At 34.7% G+C, this 19273-nt stretch overlaps 1 protein-coding gene across 2 annotated transcripts in view; it reads right to left on the bottom strand.

The window, feature by feature from the left end:
* The window catches only part of LOC144968650 (syntaxin), a 70358-nt gene that overhangs the window by 12626 nt on the left and 38459 nt on the right, over window positions 1-19273 (bottom strand). The window contains exons 4-9 of one of the 2 annotated variants that reach the window (XM_078907202.1): window positions 14148-14221; window positions 11432-11540; window positions 10885-10958; window positions 10425-10562; window positions 9914-10024; window positions 6619-7346 (exon numbers count right to left, since the gene is read on the bottom strand). In XM_078907202.1, coding sequence (XP_078763328.1) covers window positions 7269-7346; window positions 9914-10024; window positions 10425-10562; window positions 10885-10958; window positions 11432-11540; window positions 14148-14221 — 584 coding nt within the window. In that variant the 3' untranslated portion in view covers window positions 6619-7268. Of the gene's footprint in view, window positions 1-6618; window positions 7347-9913; window positions 10025-10424; window positions 10563-10884; window positions 10959-11431; window positions 11541-14147; window positions 14222-19273 lie in introns of those variants that run through there. The other variant, XM_078907201.1, reaches the window with a different exon arrangement.

Below are 19273 nucleotides of genomic sequence, written 5' to 3' on the forward strand. Positions count from 1 at the left end.
GCTTCAGGCACTTTCGGGGGGGGGGGGGGGGGGGGGTCTTTACTTGCATCCATGATTCTGAGCCATAAAAGTGTTCAGAATGCACATGACATTTCTATGTTCTGATCTTTGTTGACATTTGCATGTTGTCCATCAGAGGTAAGGATGGATTTCAGTTCTCTAATACATTTTCTTGCTATTTCTATTCTGGTTTGGACCTTGTGATCACTTGACCCATTTGCAACTACTCACTGTCCTAAATATTTGTAAGATTAATCTTGGTAGGGGAAAATACATTTAGGTGACGATGAGCTCCCCTACCAACTGATTAAAAAACAAACAAAAAAACAAGAAAACAACAAAGCAATGACAAAAGCTAGCTTGATGGTTTAAGTATCCAACAGTGACAGTAAATAGATTTAGAGTTCATCTTGACCAAAGGGACTAATTCAAGGAAAAATTGAAAAGAACAAAAGCAATGGATCTCAACAGAAAGTTCATTCATATATCCAGCCAGAGGCCATCCCGTCTCATATTGATACAGACACGAATTCCCAACCAAAAAAGTCAAATTCACTACGTCCATCATACACATTCACTGAGAAATATTATGATTTACAATTTTTTTAAAATACATCTCATTGAAAGGTGGCAGAAAGAAACCTGGAGAAGATCCAGAGATAAAGAGCTGATAGAGACTGGCATAACCTGGAATAACACTGGTGTCCATGAAGTCGACAGACAGAAGTGCAAGTCCTTGGTAGAAACTGTATGCATCCCATGGCAAGGATTAAGGGATTGAAACACAAGCAAGCACACACACATACACATACATATACACACAAACACATACATGGCCGACTCAATTGAGGCAAATGATTCCAGCCTGTCCCTGGACAAAACAACAGAACAAAAACAGAAAGCCAAGCGGCAAAGGGACAACAGGTATGGGATGAAAAGAGAAGAGATCCTATTAACTGCTGAACCAACCCTGGACAAAGCCAGGTTGTCTCTGGTAATGACAGTAAAAACAACAATGACAACCACAACAACAATATAATAACAACAAAAACAATAATAATAATAATAATAATAATAATAATAATAATAATAATAATAATAATAATAATAATAATAATAATAATAATAATAATACAGTCAACTCACCATAATCGCACACCCTCAGGAGTTAGGTTTGTGTGTCGATTAAGGGGAGTGTGTGATTAAGCGGAGAATCTAATAATAGCATTTAAGTACCAGCTTTCATGTGCCATTCATGTAGGACCTTCCCTTCTAGGTTTTCTACGGTCTTGGGACTGTCATGTACAAGACATGGCCTCATTAGAATATTTGTTTGTTTTTTTTTTGTTGTTGTTTTGTTCTTGTTCATGTTTTATCGACAACAAAATGTGATATTAGTGTTTTTTAGAACAGTAATTGTGAAGCGCTGATTGCTTTCTATTCTGTGCACACTATATAAACCCTTGTTTCCAATCCCACCAAATTAGATCATCTGCCAAGCGTTCTTCTTGGATTTAGTATCAAGTTTTTCAGTGTTTGTCAGGGATGGTGTGTCATATTCCTATGACTCATCCTCATCTTCATTATCTAGGCATTGTCTTTTGTGTGGCTGAACGGAGCTCAGTCTCTCTTAAGATGTCAATTCACACTGTTGGGTATATTGTTGTCCATTGTAATGAATTGATCAAATGCTTCGACCAAAAAAATTGTATGGAACAGGAACAGCATCGTTGATTTCATATGGCTGTTGGTTGTCACTCAGGCCGCAGATGTGGCAATTACGCAAAGATGTGCGATAAAGCGGAGCGATTATATTGAAGATTTCAGTTTTTTGGCAATGTGTAGCATATAAGCGGAGTGTGCGATTAAGCAGAGTTAACTGTAATAATAATAGAAAATGAAAATTAATAATGAGTTGTAATTACACACATACACATACAAACACATGGGTGTTATAAAAGAGAAATAAAATCACAGCCTTGGTTTTTTTTGTGTGCTTGTAGCAAATGTCATTCAGTTTTCAGAACATAATTTATTGACATTTCCTACCACGCAAGAGAAAATAAGTAAGTACAGTATTACAGCCCTGATTTGATCCTAATGACTCACCACCAAATATCATATAAATAAAAAGTCTGGACAAATACTCTTGTCAAAATAACAGGTATCCAACAGAGATAATTCAATCTATTTGACCATTCAATCTATTTGACCCTGATCAACGCAAGTAGTATCATTGGAAAACTAGAAAAGAAAAGTAAGAGAATATATTGCTACTTTATGTGGGAAATTATCTTTATTTTAGGTAAATTGTAAACAATTTTTTTTTAAACAAGAGGGGGGGGGGGGGGGGAACAAGATGCTAATAGCAGAACCTGGGTATACATATGGGCTATGTCAAATCCAGTCTGGCATCTCGCCATCCCGTCCCCCTTAATTTCATATTCGTATTCAATAATTTTTATGGGAAGAGGTTTATTAGGAAAGGTTCAATACCTGTTTTGCCATTCCTTCTGATGGCATTATTGTGTCGCTGTGTATTATTTCAGAGAAACGGCCATTAACTCACAACATGACCTAAATTAAGTCAACAGTTCCAAACAGTGATCCGCATAGGAATTCTCAGTTTAAGGATTTTCTTCTAAGTTGGAGGTCATTTTAATCCCACAATATTCTATATGACCCACAGTGTCAATACAGTGCCATTTAGGTTTATCACTGAAAATTGTCACTACAGTCTGGATTATGACATTCTATTTGAATCATTTTTACTTTATTTAGAAGAATGAGTGTAGTTTCCCAAACCACCTCAGATTCAATTCTTGCAATTCCAACTGTTTTCGTATCTTTAAAATTCAATTTTCAGAATCCAATTCACCCCAACATAATACCGTTTTGAGACAACTAGTTACATATGAAGTAGAATTTGTTTTGTTTTTGTTTTTGGCGAAAACGTAAAAAGGAGTTTAATCAGTGTACGGCAGTTTGTGTGGCAGTAATGATCTTATTTGAAATATCAAATTTGTAACATAAAAAAATACCATATGAATCTGATGAATTTGAAACAATAGGGCATGCCTAGTCAATTTATGTATTAAAAATCTATGAACAAACACTGGCTCATCCATCTGTGAACCATTAAATAAAATATTTAACCAAAAAAAACAATTAAAAAAAACCATAACATTCCATTGCAAATTGCAATCATGTGATTTAAATTATTAAATAAAAAATGTTAAAAACAACAAAAACATCTAGACAATGGATATAATAATAAAAAACATGCAAAATAATATAGCATAATCTAATATGTACACATGGAATCAAAGAATATCTGATCTTTTTGTCATTATTGTCTGTAACACATACTTTATCCACGCTTATTTCAGAAAAAAGAAATGAATTCTGATTTTAAAAATGAAGAGAGGACCACACATCTTAATTTCGTTTTTCTATCGCTCATTTTTATTTTACCCTCTAGTCATTAATAATAAAAAACATCAGTATTTCCACAGAAGCTAAAAGTGTGTGTTGCAGACAGAACAATAAATGCCATGGAATGATGTCTGTATTATGATCATCTCCACCTTTGTGGATATTTTCCTCTCGGAAATTAATGTATAGCATTCTATTTTATTTTAATAGAATACTTTCAGAGACATTAATTCCATAAAGCCAGTTTATCCCGGTTTCTAGTATAAAAAAGGACATCAGCAATAGAGTGGATGGGTCGCATAAAATCCTTGACTACATCTGGGATCGATCTCAGTCCCTCTGTGGGTGTGAAGTAAGTGCTCTACCACTTGAGCTATCAGAATCCCCTCTACTGATCTGTACTATGATGTTATTTTATCACATCTATTTTAAAACTTCTCTTCTGCAAAGAGAATTATTTAAACTCTACTGTTGAATTATATAAAACCCACTGTAGCAGCTTAAAGTTCTTTGTTTTTTTAATTAAATAAATAAATAATTTAAAAAAAAAAAAAAAAAAAAAAAAACAAGAACAATAATCAATTCATGATTTAAGTTAGTTTATACTTTCAAATTTTCCCCAATATTCTTTTATCAAAATTTTATATAAAGTTGCACAATCTTGCGAGTTGAAGGGGAAGGGGATTCACACTTAACCTTTTGGAGTTTACTATGAATATGAAAGATAAAATGCTGAGAATATCCACAGTAATCAACTACATCATAACAAATACAATTTATTATAATATCACAGAACAAAATATTTTGGGGGCAAAAAAAAAAAAAAAAGAAAGTAAATACAGAAGAACCGCTGACAAAGTTCACAACAAAGCATAAATAATATTATATAAACTTGTGCCCTTACCATAGAAATAAATGCTTCACAACTGGTCCCTTAAAAACCCAATTAGGGGTTTGTTTATAAAATTGGACCACCATTGCACATTGGGATAGATAGCTTTAAACTATATTGGTCTATCTAATCAAAACATTTCATATTTCAAACAATATCTATCATTGAGCATTCACTTGTATTATTTCTTTATTCCATTGACAAAAAGTCCATGCTAAAGAAGAGAATGTTGTTTTCCGCGCGCGCTCACACACACACACACACACACACACACACACACACACACACACACACACAACAATATTGTAATGATAATAATAATAATAATAATAATAATAATAATAATAATAATAATAATAATAATAATAATAATATAATAATAATAATAATAATAATAATAATATAATAATAATAATAATAATATAATAATGATAATAATAATAATAATAATAATAATAATAATAATAATAATAATAATAATAATTAGAGAGAGAGAGAGAGAGAGAGAGAGAGAGAGATAGAGAGAGAGAGAGTGAGAGAGAGAGAGAGAAAAGAGAGAAAGAGAGAGAAAGAGAGAGAAAGAGAATACTCCATGTATAAGTTGATAACAAAATTTTAATATTTTGGCTGGAAATTCTAAGTAGGAAATGGTTTTAAAAATATTTCTACATTTAAATAGCTACAATATTGGCTAGTTTTCCATAAAGTTGAAAAATTAAGTAATTACAACAGAAAAATCATTCTAAAAATAATAATAATAATAATAATAATAATAATAATAATAATAATAATAATAATAATAATAATAATAATAATAATAATAATAATAATAATAATAATAATAATAATAACAATAAAATTAATAAGATAATAAAATATGAAACAACAGATGAGATGGGATATAAATGAACAGGCCAGGGGGAAAGTGGATTGTCGGATGACAGAATTAATAATAAAAAATGATTTAAAGTCATCAGGATATCAACAAAAAGATGGCAGAAAACGGAATTAATCACAACCTTGATCATCATTGGCAGGGTGTGTAGACATCAAGTAAAGGCACATGTTTTGTTATTTTACAACTATTGTATCTTATTACCTTGTTAGTTTTCACTGACATTATACAAATTATGGACTTGATCACCCACTATACTACAAATGTTGGTGCTCGAAGCACGAATAAATAAATATTAATTATAAAATAGAAGCTTTAACTTAATTTACAAAAACAGACAACATGGGCGGTTTGGGTTTCCTCTTGTCAACAAACTAAAAGCATCACATTCATTGTGTTTAGTTGACAAATACATCACATGTCTTTGTAAATTGAATTGAAGCTTCTATTCCATTTTATTGTTATTGACCCCCTATACAAAAAAATAAGATTTAGAAACAAATAAGTAAATAAACAATAAATAACGCTTTTTTTCTTTCCCATTCAAATTTCTTTGTTCTTTCTTTCTAACATTTGTAAGGGAGGGAGGGAGGGAGGGAGGGAGGGAGAGAGAGAGAGAGAGAGAGAAAAGGGGGGGGGGGGAACAATAACCCTAACACCCTTTATATTTCATTGGGAGTTTGAGGCAATGGAGACAGTCGTCTTAACAAATTGGCTACACTTTACATGGTTCTCATTTCATGAGTTAAAAATAATGCAACAGAACAATGAAGCTTAACCTGCACAACTAGTTGCAGACTCGTTAAAGACTAAATTAATTTTTTTCTCAGTCTTCTCAAACGAAAGCATAACATGGATTGGAAACCAAATTATCATTGTTCTCCTTTTTAGTATTTGTTGTTTGTTCTCTTATTATTTTGTTATTAAATTATAAAACTGGTATGTGAGATGGTCTTCTTTTTTTTTGGCCAATTAATCAATCGTCACCAAAAAAAATCTGTTGACTTTTCTACATAGAAGGCCTGAATATTAGGAGCATTTTCTAGACTGTTTATTTAGACTATAGTTGTGCCAGAAACTGGCAAGACCAATAGTTAATATTTGGCTAAAATTCTTTGATTTAAAAAAATCAAAACTTTTTTTAAAAACCTTGCTCAAAATCATCTGTTTATCTTTTTTTTTTAAAAGATGCAAATAATAATTCTGGAGTTTGATATATCATGAATGAATACAAAGTCTTCAACCCTGCAGAGTCATTAAGATCCAAGTGTTGAATCTCTCTCCCGCATAGATTCTCCGATATATAATTTAAAAAATGATTGTATGATCCACATTTCCTGTATAACTTGCAACTTAAATAGAATTAGTTTAGTCTTGTTTTTAGGTTTGTTTGTCATTTTGTTTTTTTATTTAACATAAATGCATGATTTGTCAGAAAACAGAAAACATAACATAATATCATTGAAAGAGGAAGGAAGAATGATGCATGATGGGGAAAGAAGATTGGGGAGGGGGTAAGGAGTGGATCGTGAGAAAAATTGCTGCCTGTTCTTGGATAGAACACTCTACAGGTAAAAAGCAAAAGTAGTTTAAACCGCATTAGTATTAATCTTTTCAAAAAAAAAAAAAAAATAAAGAAGCTCGGGGATCACTTCCTAATTAATCATATATGCTTCCAAAAAAAAATTTAATTGAAAAAAAAAATTTAAATACAAAAAATAATTTTTTAAAAATTCCTAAACCCATCCCTCTGTAAAATAATGGTAGTTTCCAAATACATACGTATAACACAATCATGATTAAAACTATCAATTCAATAAAGTCCGATTTTGCAGATACAATCCGTTACATTCAACCTGTAAAACTTGCTAAATGGCATGGCATAATTTGGTAAACAGTGGCTTATTATTTTTTTTTAATTTGGTGACATTGGATTGTCTACTCAGACAGCAATAATCATTGATTGTATAGAACGTTCCTCATTCATTATCATCATCATCATTTGAGTGAGGGCTGGAGTCTATCCACACACGATTAGGAGACATTCTAACTAACGGACACAGCGATGATGATGGCGATTATGGCGACCAGGACCAGCAAACAAATTATTATCAAAATCTTTTTCTGTTCAAAAGTAAAAGAAAAAAAGGGCAAACAATAACCAAAAAAATATAATGAATCAAACACATTAAAACTTAAATATAATGATAAAAAAAAAAATCCAAGGAAAATGGGTTTTTTTTCAACAACATAGATGTATTGATGTATAAACGAAAAAGTAAATAAATAAATAAATTAATTAAGTGACAAATAAATATTTCCTCTTAGACTAAAATAAAATACCTATAAACTGGAAGCTCAACTCTCGTTTATTATTGCTCTATGTGTTTTTAAAAATTAAGCAAAAAAGATAATAAAATTAATTCATATGCTTCTGAGAAATTACAGAGTGCAATCATATCACAAATTTTGAACAAAGCATCACAGAGTTGGGCTTCCAAATATATTAATGTAATAAAGACAGTCAAAAAGTTATGGCATTATTGAGTTCAGTTCACTACTTGCTTAATCCCTGACATTTTTTTTTTTTGTTTTGTTTGTTTTCATGAAATGTCAAGATCAAAATATTTCTTTCTTTGTCTTTTTTTTCTCTCCTCAATCTCTTCTTTTCCCTTTCTCTTTCTTTCTTTTACGACTATTTTCCAGTCTTTTTATCTAATTCAATTCAAGTTACGAACAAAGGAATTTTGAAATAGAAATTCAACTTGAGTATTTATATAGGGTAATATTCACTGAATATGTTCAAAGTGCTTTACAATCGGTCCATAACCAACTGAAATACTTAACGTAGAACAAGGCTTGACGTCTGAGGGTCGCTTTACATTTTTTCAACAGATGCAATGCTGTTAACATTCAGGTAATCATTTTACTGTGAGAGAATATGAGTAAAGAGCTTTTTCTAAAGACTCAACTTTGTGCTGCTCAGAACTGGACTCAAATCAATGACCTACTGGTCTGAAAGTGAATCTCATACTAGATGATCACAAAACCACAATTCCAAGATAAGAACAAGGGAACATGATTCAAGTTTGTGATGAAAAACTACAAATTCGCACAATATTAACTTGGAAGTATGAAACTGATCAGAGCGTAAGTACCTTCGAGGGCTGGATTTTTAAATCTGTTCCTTGCAATGTTTCAAAAAGAAAAAAAACTGCCCCCTCCTTGAATTTTATCTTGGGGGTTAACTTTTTGACTGCCTTGAACAAAATTGCAAGCATGCAAATATCAATATAACTAGCTGAACCATTCAAATTGGAATAAAAATATGTGGCAACATATAAGACAAAATCTCACATTACTACAACAGCTAGGGCTTTGAATACATTCAAAAAAGCACATACACATTTCACTTCAATACAAATTTTGAAAACTTAACTAAGACAAACATATCTTAAAAACTAAGCGAGAGTTTAAGTAAAAATAATAATTGTCAAAATGGTTGGTTGCCTTCTGGTTTTGAATAAAATAAAAAATTTAAAATATTCTTCTCATGTCATTCAAATTGTTAATTTGAAAATGCAAGAAATCATATTAAAAATCGTCTTTTTCAATGATCTTTGAATTTTATTGTAAGTTGTGGAGAATATAAGCATTAATTAACCATATCGTCATGGTAGCAAGTGTAGCCAGAGATTAGATGGCTTGAGATTTCATCCCATTCCAAGGAAAGCTGATTTTTTAGGTGATTTTTCTTTCACATTTTTCTATCTGCTATGTCTAGCACTGTGTCATACTTTTCAGACTGAGCATGATTTATGAACACACGATCCCATTTCCATTTCTTGGCACAAGGAAATCATTACCTTCATTAATAGGCAAACAACCATTCATCTCTTTAAAACAATATGACATGACCTCTAACTAGGATAGCAAATAAAAATACAAACACAAAAAACATACAAGGACAACGCAGTGTTGGCAATAAACATCAGATATCATGATTCAGATCAAGTAAACCATCAGTTTACCTAGCCTATCTCTTCTTCTTCCTTGACAGTCTGAAACTTCATTGTGAGGATTCCTCAGCTCTTTACCTCAAATCGAGTCTACTTGTAAACATATTTACGGAACCCATTTCTTTTCAAGGATTAGGGGGGTTATGCCACAGTCTTAGTGTTGATGGTAAAAACGAATGTAGATGGCAGTCCACCCTAAATTGTGACAACATACATTTTGATAATTTACCTCCAGCATCAGGATTTTAAAAAGAAGGCATTATAGCCTTAACGACAATACGAGATTAACACAACTTCATCTTTTTGCAATATCTGATGTGCATTGCATCAACAGTGACAAATTAGGGCAAAGTGTATGATAGAAATCTGAAAAAAAATTGCATAAAACACTGCCAGACAAAGCAGGAAGAAAAAAAAACTATACCAAAAAAGGCAGCCTGACTCAACTGGGGATTGAAACTCAAGAGCTTCTGATTACGGTCTGTCTGACCAGTATTCCAGAACTCTGAGGTTTGATCCCCTGACGAGGCCGGCTGATTTGGAATGAGTTTTTTCTTGAATTTTTCTTTCTGCTTTGTCTGACATTCTTTCATACACACCTTTTTCATATTGGTTCTACAGCACGACAACAGTGAAAAGACAAATATTTTAGTTGAATGATGACCAACTCACCCTTCTAGCCTTGCTTTGATATTTGACAGCTTTCTTGGTGTCCATCTTGGCTGTCTCTATGTAGTCTACGGCTTGTTCTACATTGTATTCTATACGGTCTATCATTTCACCCTGGTGACCAAGATTTCAAAATGGAAATAAAAAGTGTAAGATGTTAAAACCAGTTTTGATCAATGTTCCAATACCAAAGCTAAAAAGAAATTTAAAACACAAGACTAAGAATTTAAAAAGACCAAAATACATAATAAAAATGCTATAAACAAAATTAAATGAAACCGTTAATATTATTTAAATTGCTTGAATAAATAAATCACTAAATCATCCTGGTCATCATCAATGGTAGCTTGTGTTCGTAATCAGGTCACTGAACAGCTGTCTCCATTCAGTTCAGTCTTCTGCACATCTTAATAAATAGATGTTTGACAGGTTCAAATGTTCTTGCAGATTATTTGTTGTGTGTGTGTCATTGAAAAAAACGTGTTTTACAAAATCCTGCCAAAACAAACTTTACCTGACTCTCCACCAACATGGCCATATCCATAAACATATCATGTAGATCTCGTATAGACGTTTCTAACTTCATAATATCGTTGTGCCGTGCCTCAATATCGGCCAATGTCTGTTTGGCTTGATGTGTGTCCATAATGATCTAAGGACAGATATAAGCAACATTGTTATTTATGTTGACGACGCAAAATTATACTTTCACATTAGTCTTAACAATTACATTCTTAAACACTTCATAGTTTATTAACAATACAAGGTATTTGAGCAATATTTTTTATAATTATTTATAAGAATGAAAAATAAGAATTGAAGACTTGCAATCATTCAATTATTTTTTAAATCAGCCAAAAGTGTTTCCTTTAGACTTAGCAGAACTATATTATAATTATCACAGAGCTGTGCTATATCTCAAAATTGATGTACACATCATTGAGTTAAAACAAGAAAAGTTTCCATAGTGATACCCCTTGCGTAAATATGGCAGGATTTCCTGACTCTATCATGTCCTCCAACTCCTCATTGGTGATAGAACGATCCGCTGCGAAGAGAGAAGATTGAAGAGTAAACATTTTTTTAAAAATTAAATAAAGAAAGAAAAAATACCTTTATTCATCCTCAACAAAACTTTTCTATGGGGACTATCTAGAGAAAAGACCCAGATAAACCAGGCATCAGCCACAGTGCAGCATCACAAAAGTAAGCAACAGGGGGCTACGTTTCTTGCTCATGAAGAACACCATCCGAGGTACATCACAGATAAGGCAGAGTATATTTGATCAATTAACTTGATTATTTGTTTAATTTCATTGTTTAAAACAACTCTATCAATCATTAACTTATCATCAAGAGTGTGTGCACGGAGACTTGGTATATTCTTTTTCAGTCATTAGAGAAAGTAAAACAATTACTTTTGACATCATCATTATCATCACCTTCACCCCTACCACCCCCCAACCCCCAAACCCTGAACACACGTCCACACCATTTTTCATGACAATGTCTATAACTTACTGATGGCCAACTGCCTCTTGATTCTCCCCTTGCATCTTTCCCTGTAATCAATTTGGCAGGCGTTGTAGTCATTCATCACCTCCACAAACTTTCGAGACAGAGTAGCATGCTGAAATCAAACCAGTAATCAAACCTGTCATATACAAGACCTTACTCTATCCATTCAAGCTAGATATCACAATTAGTGATAAATGTGAAGAAAAAATGTTTAAAATCAACAAATGCAGCAACAAAAACAACAATATCCACAGCAACAATTTTGTTGATACGGGAGTTTGAAAACCATATTTTGAACCAGCAGAGGGGGGGGGGGGGGGGGGGGGGGGGGGGGGGGGGGGGGGGGGGGGAGAGGGAGTAATTGAGTAGTTGCAATGAGAAAATCAAGAAAAAAGTTGGAGGTACACTGTGGCGTTACTAAATATGGCTTATCTTTAAAAAGGTATTTCTTCTTCTGAAACCATCCAAGTGTTTCAGTTCTTCCAAAATGTTTAATATTATGCTTTGTACCACCTGAAACAACTATACAAGAAATCCAACTTTGTAAAAGTCAAGTTATGTTTTAATGAAGGGGAAACCCGAATGTAAAGTTATTTGTCTTATATCATTTATTGAATCTTACAATTTCTTCACATTCGTTTTTATTTGGATTAGAGCTTCAGGGAGCATAATATTCTGATTCTTTACGAGATACAGTATGAATAAAGGGAAAGAACAGAAAAAAATTTGAGTAAAATAACGAGTTATCTCCCCTGAGACTTCAATGTTACATTCACACGATCAACAAGAATGGCAGGCGAGGGGGTGGAAGGGGATTTGGGCAGACTTTACAACAACAACAACAACAACAACAACAACAACAACAACATAAAAAAAAGAATGTATGAATTGTGTGTGTGTGTGTGTGTGTGTGTGTGTGTGTGTGTGTCCGTGAAGGGGGGGGGGGGGGTGAAGAGGGAGAGAGGAAGAGGGAAGTGATTTAAATGCAAAAGAATGATGTTACACGGCCAAGTCGAGCCGGCAAGGCAATTTTAGGGTAAGGAGATGTCTTTCCGATTATAATGAATAAATACCTAGTTTGGAAGGGAGGGAGGGGGAGAGGGTAGATAGAAATATAGATATACAGATAGATAGATAGATAGATAGATAGATAGATAGATAGATAGATAGATAGATAGATAGATAGATAGATAGATAGATAGATAGATAGATAGATAGACAGATAGATAGATAGATAGATAGAATGAGAGAGAGAGAGAGAGAGAGAGAGAGAGAGAGAGAGAGAGAGAGAGAGAGAGAGAGGGAGGGAGGAGAACGATGAAGAATGAGAGATAGAATAAGAGATGGGTGAATGAGAGAGAAGGGTAGAGAAAGGATGTTTGTGTGTGTGCGTTTGTGTCCGTGTGCGCGTAAAAGAGAGAGAATGAGAGAAAGAAAATAGAGAGGAAATTAGAGAGATGGAGAAATATTGAGAAAGCGATAGAGATAGAAAGAGAGATAGGGGGAGAGATCAGTGTTAAATTTGAGAATCGATGAATCTAGGATAATCAATGCTATGGACGCTGGCAAAGAATCCAAAAGAAGGAAGGATGAGAAAGGGAATGGAGTACAGCATGACGACGTGTTAGGGAGTTAAAAGTAGAGGGCAGATAGATAGATGGATGTCCTCCTCCTCCTGCTTCTCATCCTACAACAGCAACCACCACCACTACTACTACTACTACTACTACTACTACTACTACTACTACCAATACAACTACTACTACTACTACTACTACTACTACTACTACTACTACTACTACTACTACTACTACTACTATTAATACTACTACGACTACGACGACTACTACTACCATCACTACTACCGCTATCATCATCATCATCATCATCATCATCATCATCATCATCATCATCGTCATTATTATTGATTGATTGATCGATCTTTTTTTTTCCCATCCCCATGAGGTCATTCTTTCTTATATTGGGGTTATGCATTGATGGATGAATGTATGGCTGGAAGAATAAGGAAATAGGTGAATAAAGAACAGACGTTCGCAGCTTGACAGAGAAAGACATATTCAATTAATCAATTTTAACAAAAACCTCGCTAACTATAACAAATCAATATCATCATTCAAGTTAACGCACGTTTAGCCTATGAGCCGGCCACGCTTTCTCCTTGTCATATCAACTAGTAGTAATGTATTTCCTTTGTTACTCTCTCTCTCTCTCTCTCTCTCTCTCTCTCTCTCTCTCTCTCTCTCTCTCTCTCTCTCTCTCTTATCTCTTTTATTCTCTCCTCCTCCCAAGTTTCAAATCATTAACTAAACAAACAATTTTGTGGGGTAATTCCATATTCCATCTCTAATATTGATGATTGGTTGTTTATCTTTTGTTTTGTTTTTTCATATTGATATGGGCCAATGATCGATGGTCTTTTCAATAAAATTATATTCAAATTCAAATTCTCGCTCCCCCTCTTGCTCCTCTCCTTCCAACCATGTCATCCTCCCCCACCTCCTCTTTTCCTCCTCATTCTTCTCCAACACCACCTCCTCCTCCTCCGCCTCCACTCCTCTTCATTATCCTCCACCACAACCACGGCCATCACTACCTCCTCCTCCACTCCTTCCTCATTCTTCTCCACCATGACCACAATGACCACGACCACCTCTTCCTCCCTCAACTCCTCTTCCTCCTTCTACTGGAATTTACTTACCTGTGTTTTGCGTATTCTGAGATCAGCAGACGACTTGTTGTTGTGTTCCTCTTGTTCTATGTTTTGTTCGATAACTGGAACAACAAGAAAAAGATAAACACACAACTATAATTAGAACAAATTGAAAATTGAGTTTCCAGTAGATATGAATACAGGTATTATTATGCCCCTTTGGTTTTTAGGAAAACCCGATTTGACTATAGCGTCCTAGCAAAAATATAACGAGGCGCCCTATTATCCTTTCTTTAAAAAAAAAAAATAAATAAATAAATAAATAAATTTTAAAAATATAGCAGTTCCAAGAATAATTTCCTCGGCGCTCATCCAGTTTTACTAAAAATAGATTTTGACGCTTGCGTAATGATAATCATGGGTCAAAGTTGCAACGGTCACTACGCCTGAAAGTGTTAAATACGATACACGAAAAAGCCTGAAAAATATGGAACATTTTGGTGGTAGTATTCGTTAGTAAAAGTAGTAAGTTAGTATCAAAGTTGGTAAGTAAACAGATAAGTAAGTAAATAAGTAAGTAGTAGTACAGTGGTAATGATGATGTGGTAATGGTGGCATATGCTTGTGAACTATAAACTCCCTCAACGGTAAAAATAGCAATCAACTACAAGACATTCCTAGAAATTATCATTCACAGGCATTATCTAGTAAATGTTCACCCATGATGATAATTCTAAATGTCAAATCGTTAAATTTTAGAACCAATCATTGAAAAAAAAAAAAAAAAAAAAAGAATACATTTTGATAGGAAATAAAATAGGTGAGATCATTGGAGGTATATACTAATAAGATTCTTTACTCCTGTGTTTGAAATTCCGAACCCGTTCCCAAAACGTGCACTCTCAGTCGCGGAGTGGTAATGGGAGGTCTTTCGATATTTTAAACGCAGTAGTTCAACAATCTTATATGGTTCGCGTTCTTGTTTAGTTGTCAAACTAATCTTGAAACACTTTTGAACTAAAATCAGTGTCAGGAAAAGGGTAAAATGATTTGATGTTCACCAGATAAACACCCAACGCTTTGGACAAGGGACGACTATAGTGGGCATAATATTAGTAATATCTTCATCAACATAATCAGCAACAATAAAAAACAAAAACGACGACGACGATGACGAGACGACAACGAATGAATGAATGAATGAATGAACGAATCAGTCCTTCGTTTAGATTCATAACTTAAGATGAGGCCCATGGAGCCGGAGTTTATCCCGGTTTCTATAGCTTGAAACGAACAATAGCAATTGATTGCTACCTTTTGGACGGGAGGCTAGTCTATCGCAAAGTACTTTCCGTCAGATCTAATAGACCCAGATACTCCATCACTGCTCGGTCCCTTTGTGTGTAAAGCAAGTGCTCTACCAACTGAGCTATCAAGAAAGACCCCTATACTATAACAGAAGGAGAGGAACACATTAAAAGCCAAATAACTGAAGTCAAACGCTAGAACTTCCATTCCATCTCGCTGTCCTCTCACTGTCTTATTTCTTTCCACTGTGATCAACAGCAATAACACAAACAATAAAAACAACACCCACATATACACATTCACGCCCCCCCCCCAACACACACACACAAACACACACACACACACACAAACACGCACGTACGCACACAAACACACACACACACACACTTACACAAACATTCCGTCTCTTCCCATCCATCTTTGTGAACACGACAGGCACTCCCACTCCCACACTGGTCCTTCAAATAATAAAAATCATATCCTAATCGATATTACAACCAACCAATCTCTCTCTCTCTCTCTCTCTCTCTCTCTCTCTCTCTCTCTCTCTCTCTCTCTCTCTCTCTCTCTCTCTCTCTCTCTCTCTCTCTCTCTCTCTCTCTCTCTCTCTCTCTTATATTATATATATATATATATATATATATATATATATATATATATCTTTCTCACTATCTATGCTCGCGATTTGGATAGAACACGAGTTCTTTTTATGATGATTCATTCCTTTTTATGATGATTCATTCGTCATAACTTTGTAGAAAATAATCGGAATGTGATGTGTGAGTTAATGTATCGCGAACGCATTGGCCATATGCCTTCGCCTGCGTTAATCGCAACAACAGAACTCACACGAAAGACGGGTTTCTCACAAATAAATAAATAAATAAATATTGTAACAAAGTGGCAAAAAATGGTGGACTGTTTAATGGACACTACTAGTAAGTCAATACAAAACAACAACAAACAAAAAACAGCTGAATATTTGATGAATTTTTTTTAAAAACAGAAGAAAAAGAAAAAGAAATCAAAGTAAGGAAAGAAAGAAGTAAATAAAGAAGCATATCGCGTGCAGTTAGTTATGGCCAATAAAACCAATAACTAGATGTGCCTAAATGAGCCAATAAGATGGAGAGAGAAATAATGTGAGTAAATGTGACTCATATATAAGTTCCCCTGATATTTCTGTCAGAAAAACATTGGCTTGGAGTGCCTGTCACAAACTCAGGAAAATCTGGAGTTCAAACCTACAGAGGGAAATAAAGAAGAGACTGTTCCTGGCAACGGTAGAGTCAGTGCTTCTATATGGAGCAGCGACATGGACTCTTACTAAAGCCCTTGAGAAGCAATTGGACGGCTGCTACACCCGTATGCTGCGGATGGCCTTCAATGTAAGCTGGAAAGAGCACATATCAAACGAAGAGCTCTACAGTGACCTCCCCCCAGTGACATCGAAGATTCAAAAGAGAAGACTGAGACTTGCGGGGCACTGCTGGAGACACAAGGAGGAGATTGCAAGCAGTCTTGTACTATGGGAACCACCTGAGAGAACCAGAAGCAGAGGCAGGCAGAATAAAACTTACATTGACTGTCTGCTAGATGACACAAGAATGGACAACACCCGGGAGCTGCGTACACGTATGGAGGACAGGACAGAATGGCGTAGACTTGTGGCTCATGTTGGGCGCCCCAAGGGGCGGCCTAAGTAAGTATATATAAGGGAACAACGCAAAACAAACGACGCTTCGGCCTTTGGCCTTTTTCAAGTAAACACGAAATATGTTATATGTATTAGACTGTCATAATAGTTAAAACATTATAGATTAAAAAATGTGTGTGTGTGCGTGTGTGTGTGTGTGTGTGTGTGTGTGTGTAAGCAAGGGAAGAGAGAGGGAGAGAAAGAGAGACAGAAAGAGAGGGAGAGAGAGAGAGAGAGAGAGAGGTTGGGGGGGGGGGGCGACAATGAGATGTAATGATATGAAATATTTAACCAATGTCAAAACTATATAAATCAAGCATAAGATAGCGGGACGGGGGGAAGAGGTTTTTGTTGAAGAATACTAGTGAATACTAGACGGCTATAGTGTTATTTTTGAACCCCTACCTACCCTATTAAGATATATATAGATTTTTTTTAATATTAAAAAACAAAAACTATATGTTTATGTGTGTGTGTGTGTGTATGATATATATATATATATATATATATATATATATATATATATATATATATATATATATATATATATTATCTATAATGTTTTAACTATTTTGACAATCTAATACATATAACATATCTCGTGTGTTTACTTGAAAAAGTTCAACGGTAGAAACGTCGCTTGTTTTGTGTTGTTCCCTTATATTATATGAGTCACATTTACTCACGTTATCTTTCTCTCCATCTTATGGCCAATAAACAGTCAGGGATGAAAAGGCAACACCTCATCCTCCCTCCTTCCTTCCCTCCCCTCCCTCCTTCCCTCCCCCCTCCCTTCTCCCTTAACCCATAATGACTAGATTTTTATTTTTTTTGGGTCAAATATAAATTAAATAAATTAATAAAATATGAACATTAATATAGCGCATTTCCACAGATTTATCCATGCTTAATGCGCTTCATGTTTCATTTATTCCCCTAAGAGGCCACATGGAACCATTTTTTTTTTTCATTTAATGCAGAAACAGTGGCCTGTTTTGCATCCGTTTTGTACTAACACTCTAACAAAATCCATCACTGCCTACAGCAAGGTGCTCTATGTAAAATTTGGCGTCGGGACACAACGACGGGACCAGAATTTCCACGATCACTGTCAGCCTTCTGGCCAATGACCACGCTTAACGTTGCTTGACTTTTGTGACAAGACGAGACGCCGTATCGCTGAGCCACCGAGCCACGAGATCTTTTACTTTAAAATATGGGCAGGTTCAAGATGGCTCAATATGCCAAAATGTCTAACATTGCAAAACCTTATTGGAAGTGTGTAACCAGTCCTCCGGTCCGAAAAGTGAACAATGAATAGGTTACATATTGCAGTGGTGCCGTTCGCTAAATTAATAAAAAGCCTAAACATGTGATCGTAAAGACCATGTAATGAAAATATTTCCTGCAAGTTTCTCTTCATTAAAGGGTATAACGCTTCAATAATAGAAAAGGATACATATCCATCCAGCTACCCTTAAACTGTTGAATCTAAACAACCAATACATTCATCTTTTTTTAAAATCAACTCACCACTACCGACCAAGATCAGCTGGATGATTCCAAAAAGCCGGTTTTCCGGCTTTAGCCGGAAAAATGTTTGTTTTATTTTAGGGGTTTTACGGCGCTTGCAACACATTAAGGTCATATCACAGCGCCCGTAAAAAGGGAGAAAATGGGACAGTCAAAAGTTCTAGAATGACAGAGCACTCAAGAAAAGGTAAGACAAAGGGGAATTGGTTCAAATAGGAAACAGATGTAGATTCCAAAAGCACACTATCAAAGTACTTTGAGATCACCTACAGTCTCATTCAGACAAGAGCAAATGTCCCCACTAAGAGGAATACACTCAAATATTTACAAATCATATATATATAACATGTAAACAAAAATAATACAGTGCATAACAGAGAGATGATTTACAAGGAAAAAAAATCATATCCCAAAATGCTAACTAAATATTTGACTGTTTCCCTCACAGCCAGGGCCAGGACAAAACCAAGTAATCTCATTCCAAGACAAAGACAGAAAGCAAGATGGGAAACAGATATAGAGGGATAGAAGACACAGTAAGTATCTCTCTGCCCACAATGGGAGGTCAGGAACCCCACCCAGTAGCCGGAAAAAGATCATCCCTGATTAATCAAAAGGTAGCATAACTATTTTACTT

The sequence above is a fragment of the Berghia stephanieae genome, chromosome 3 (genome assembly GCF_034508935.2).
Source record: "Berghia stephanieae isolate SIO BIC M18660-M18661 chromosome 3, UCSD_Bste_1.3, whole genome shotgun sequence".
NCBI classification, from domain to species: Eukaryota; Metazoa; Mollusca; class Gastropoda; order Nudibranchia; family Aeolidiidae; genus Berghia; species Berghia stephanieae.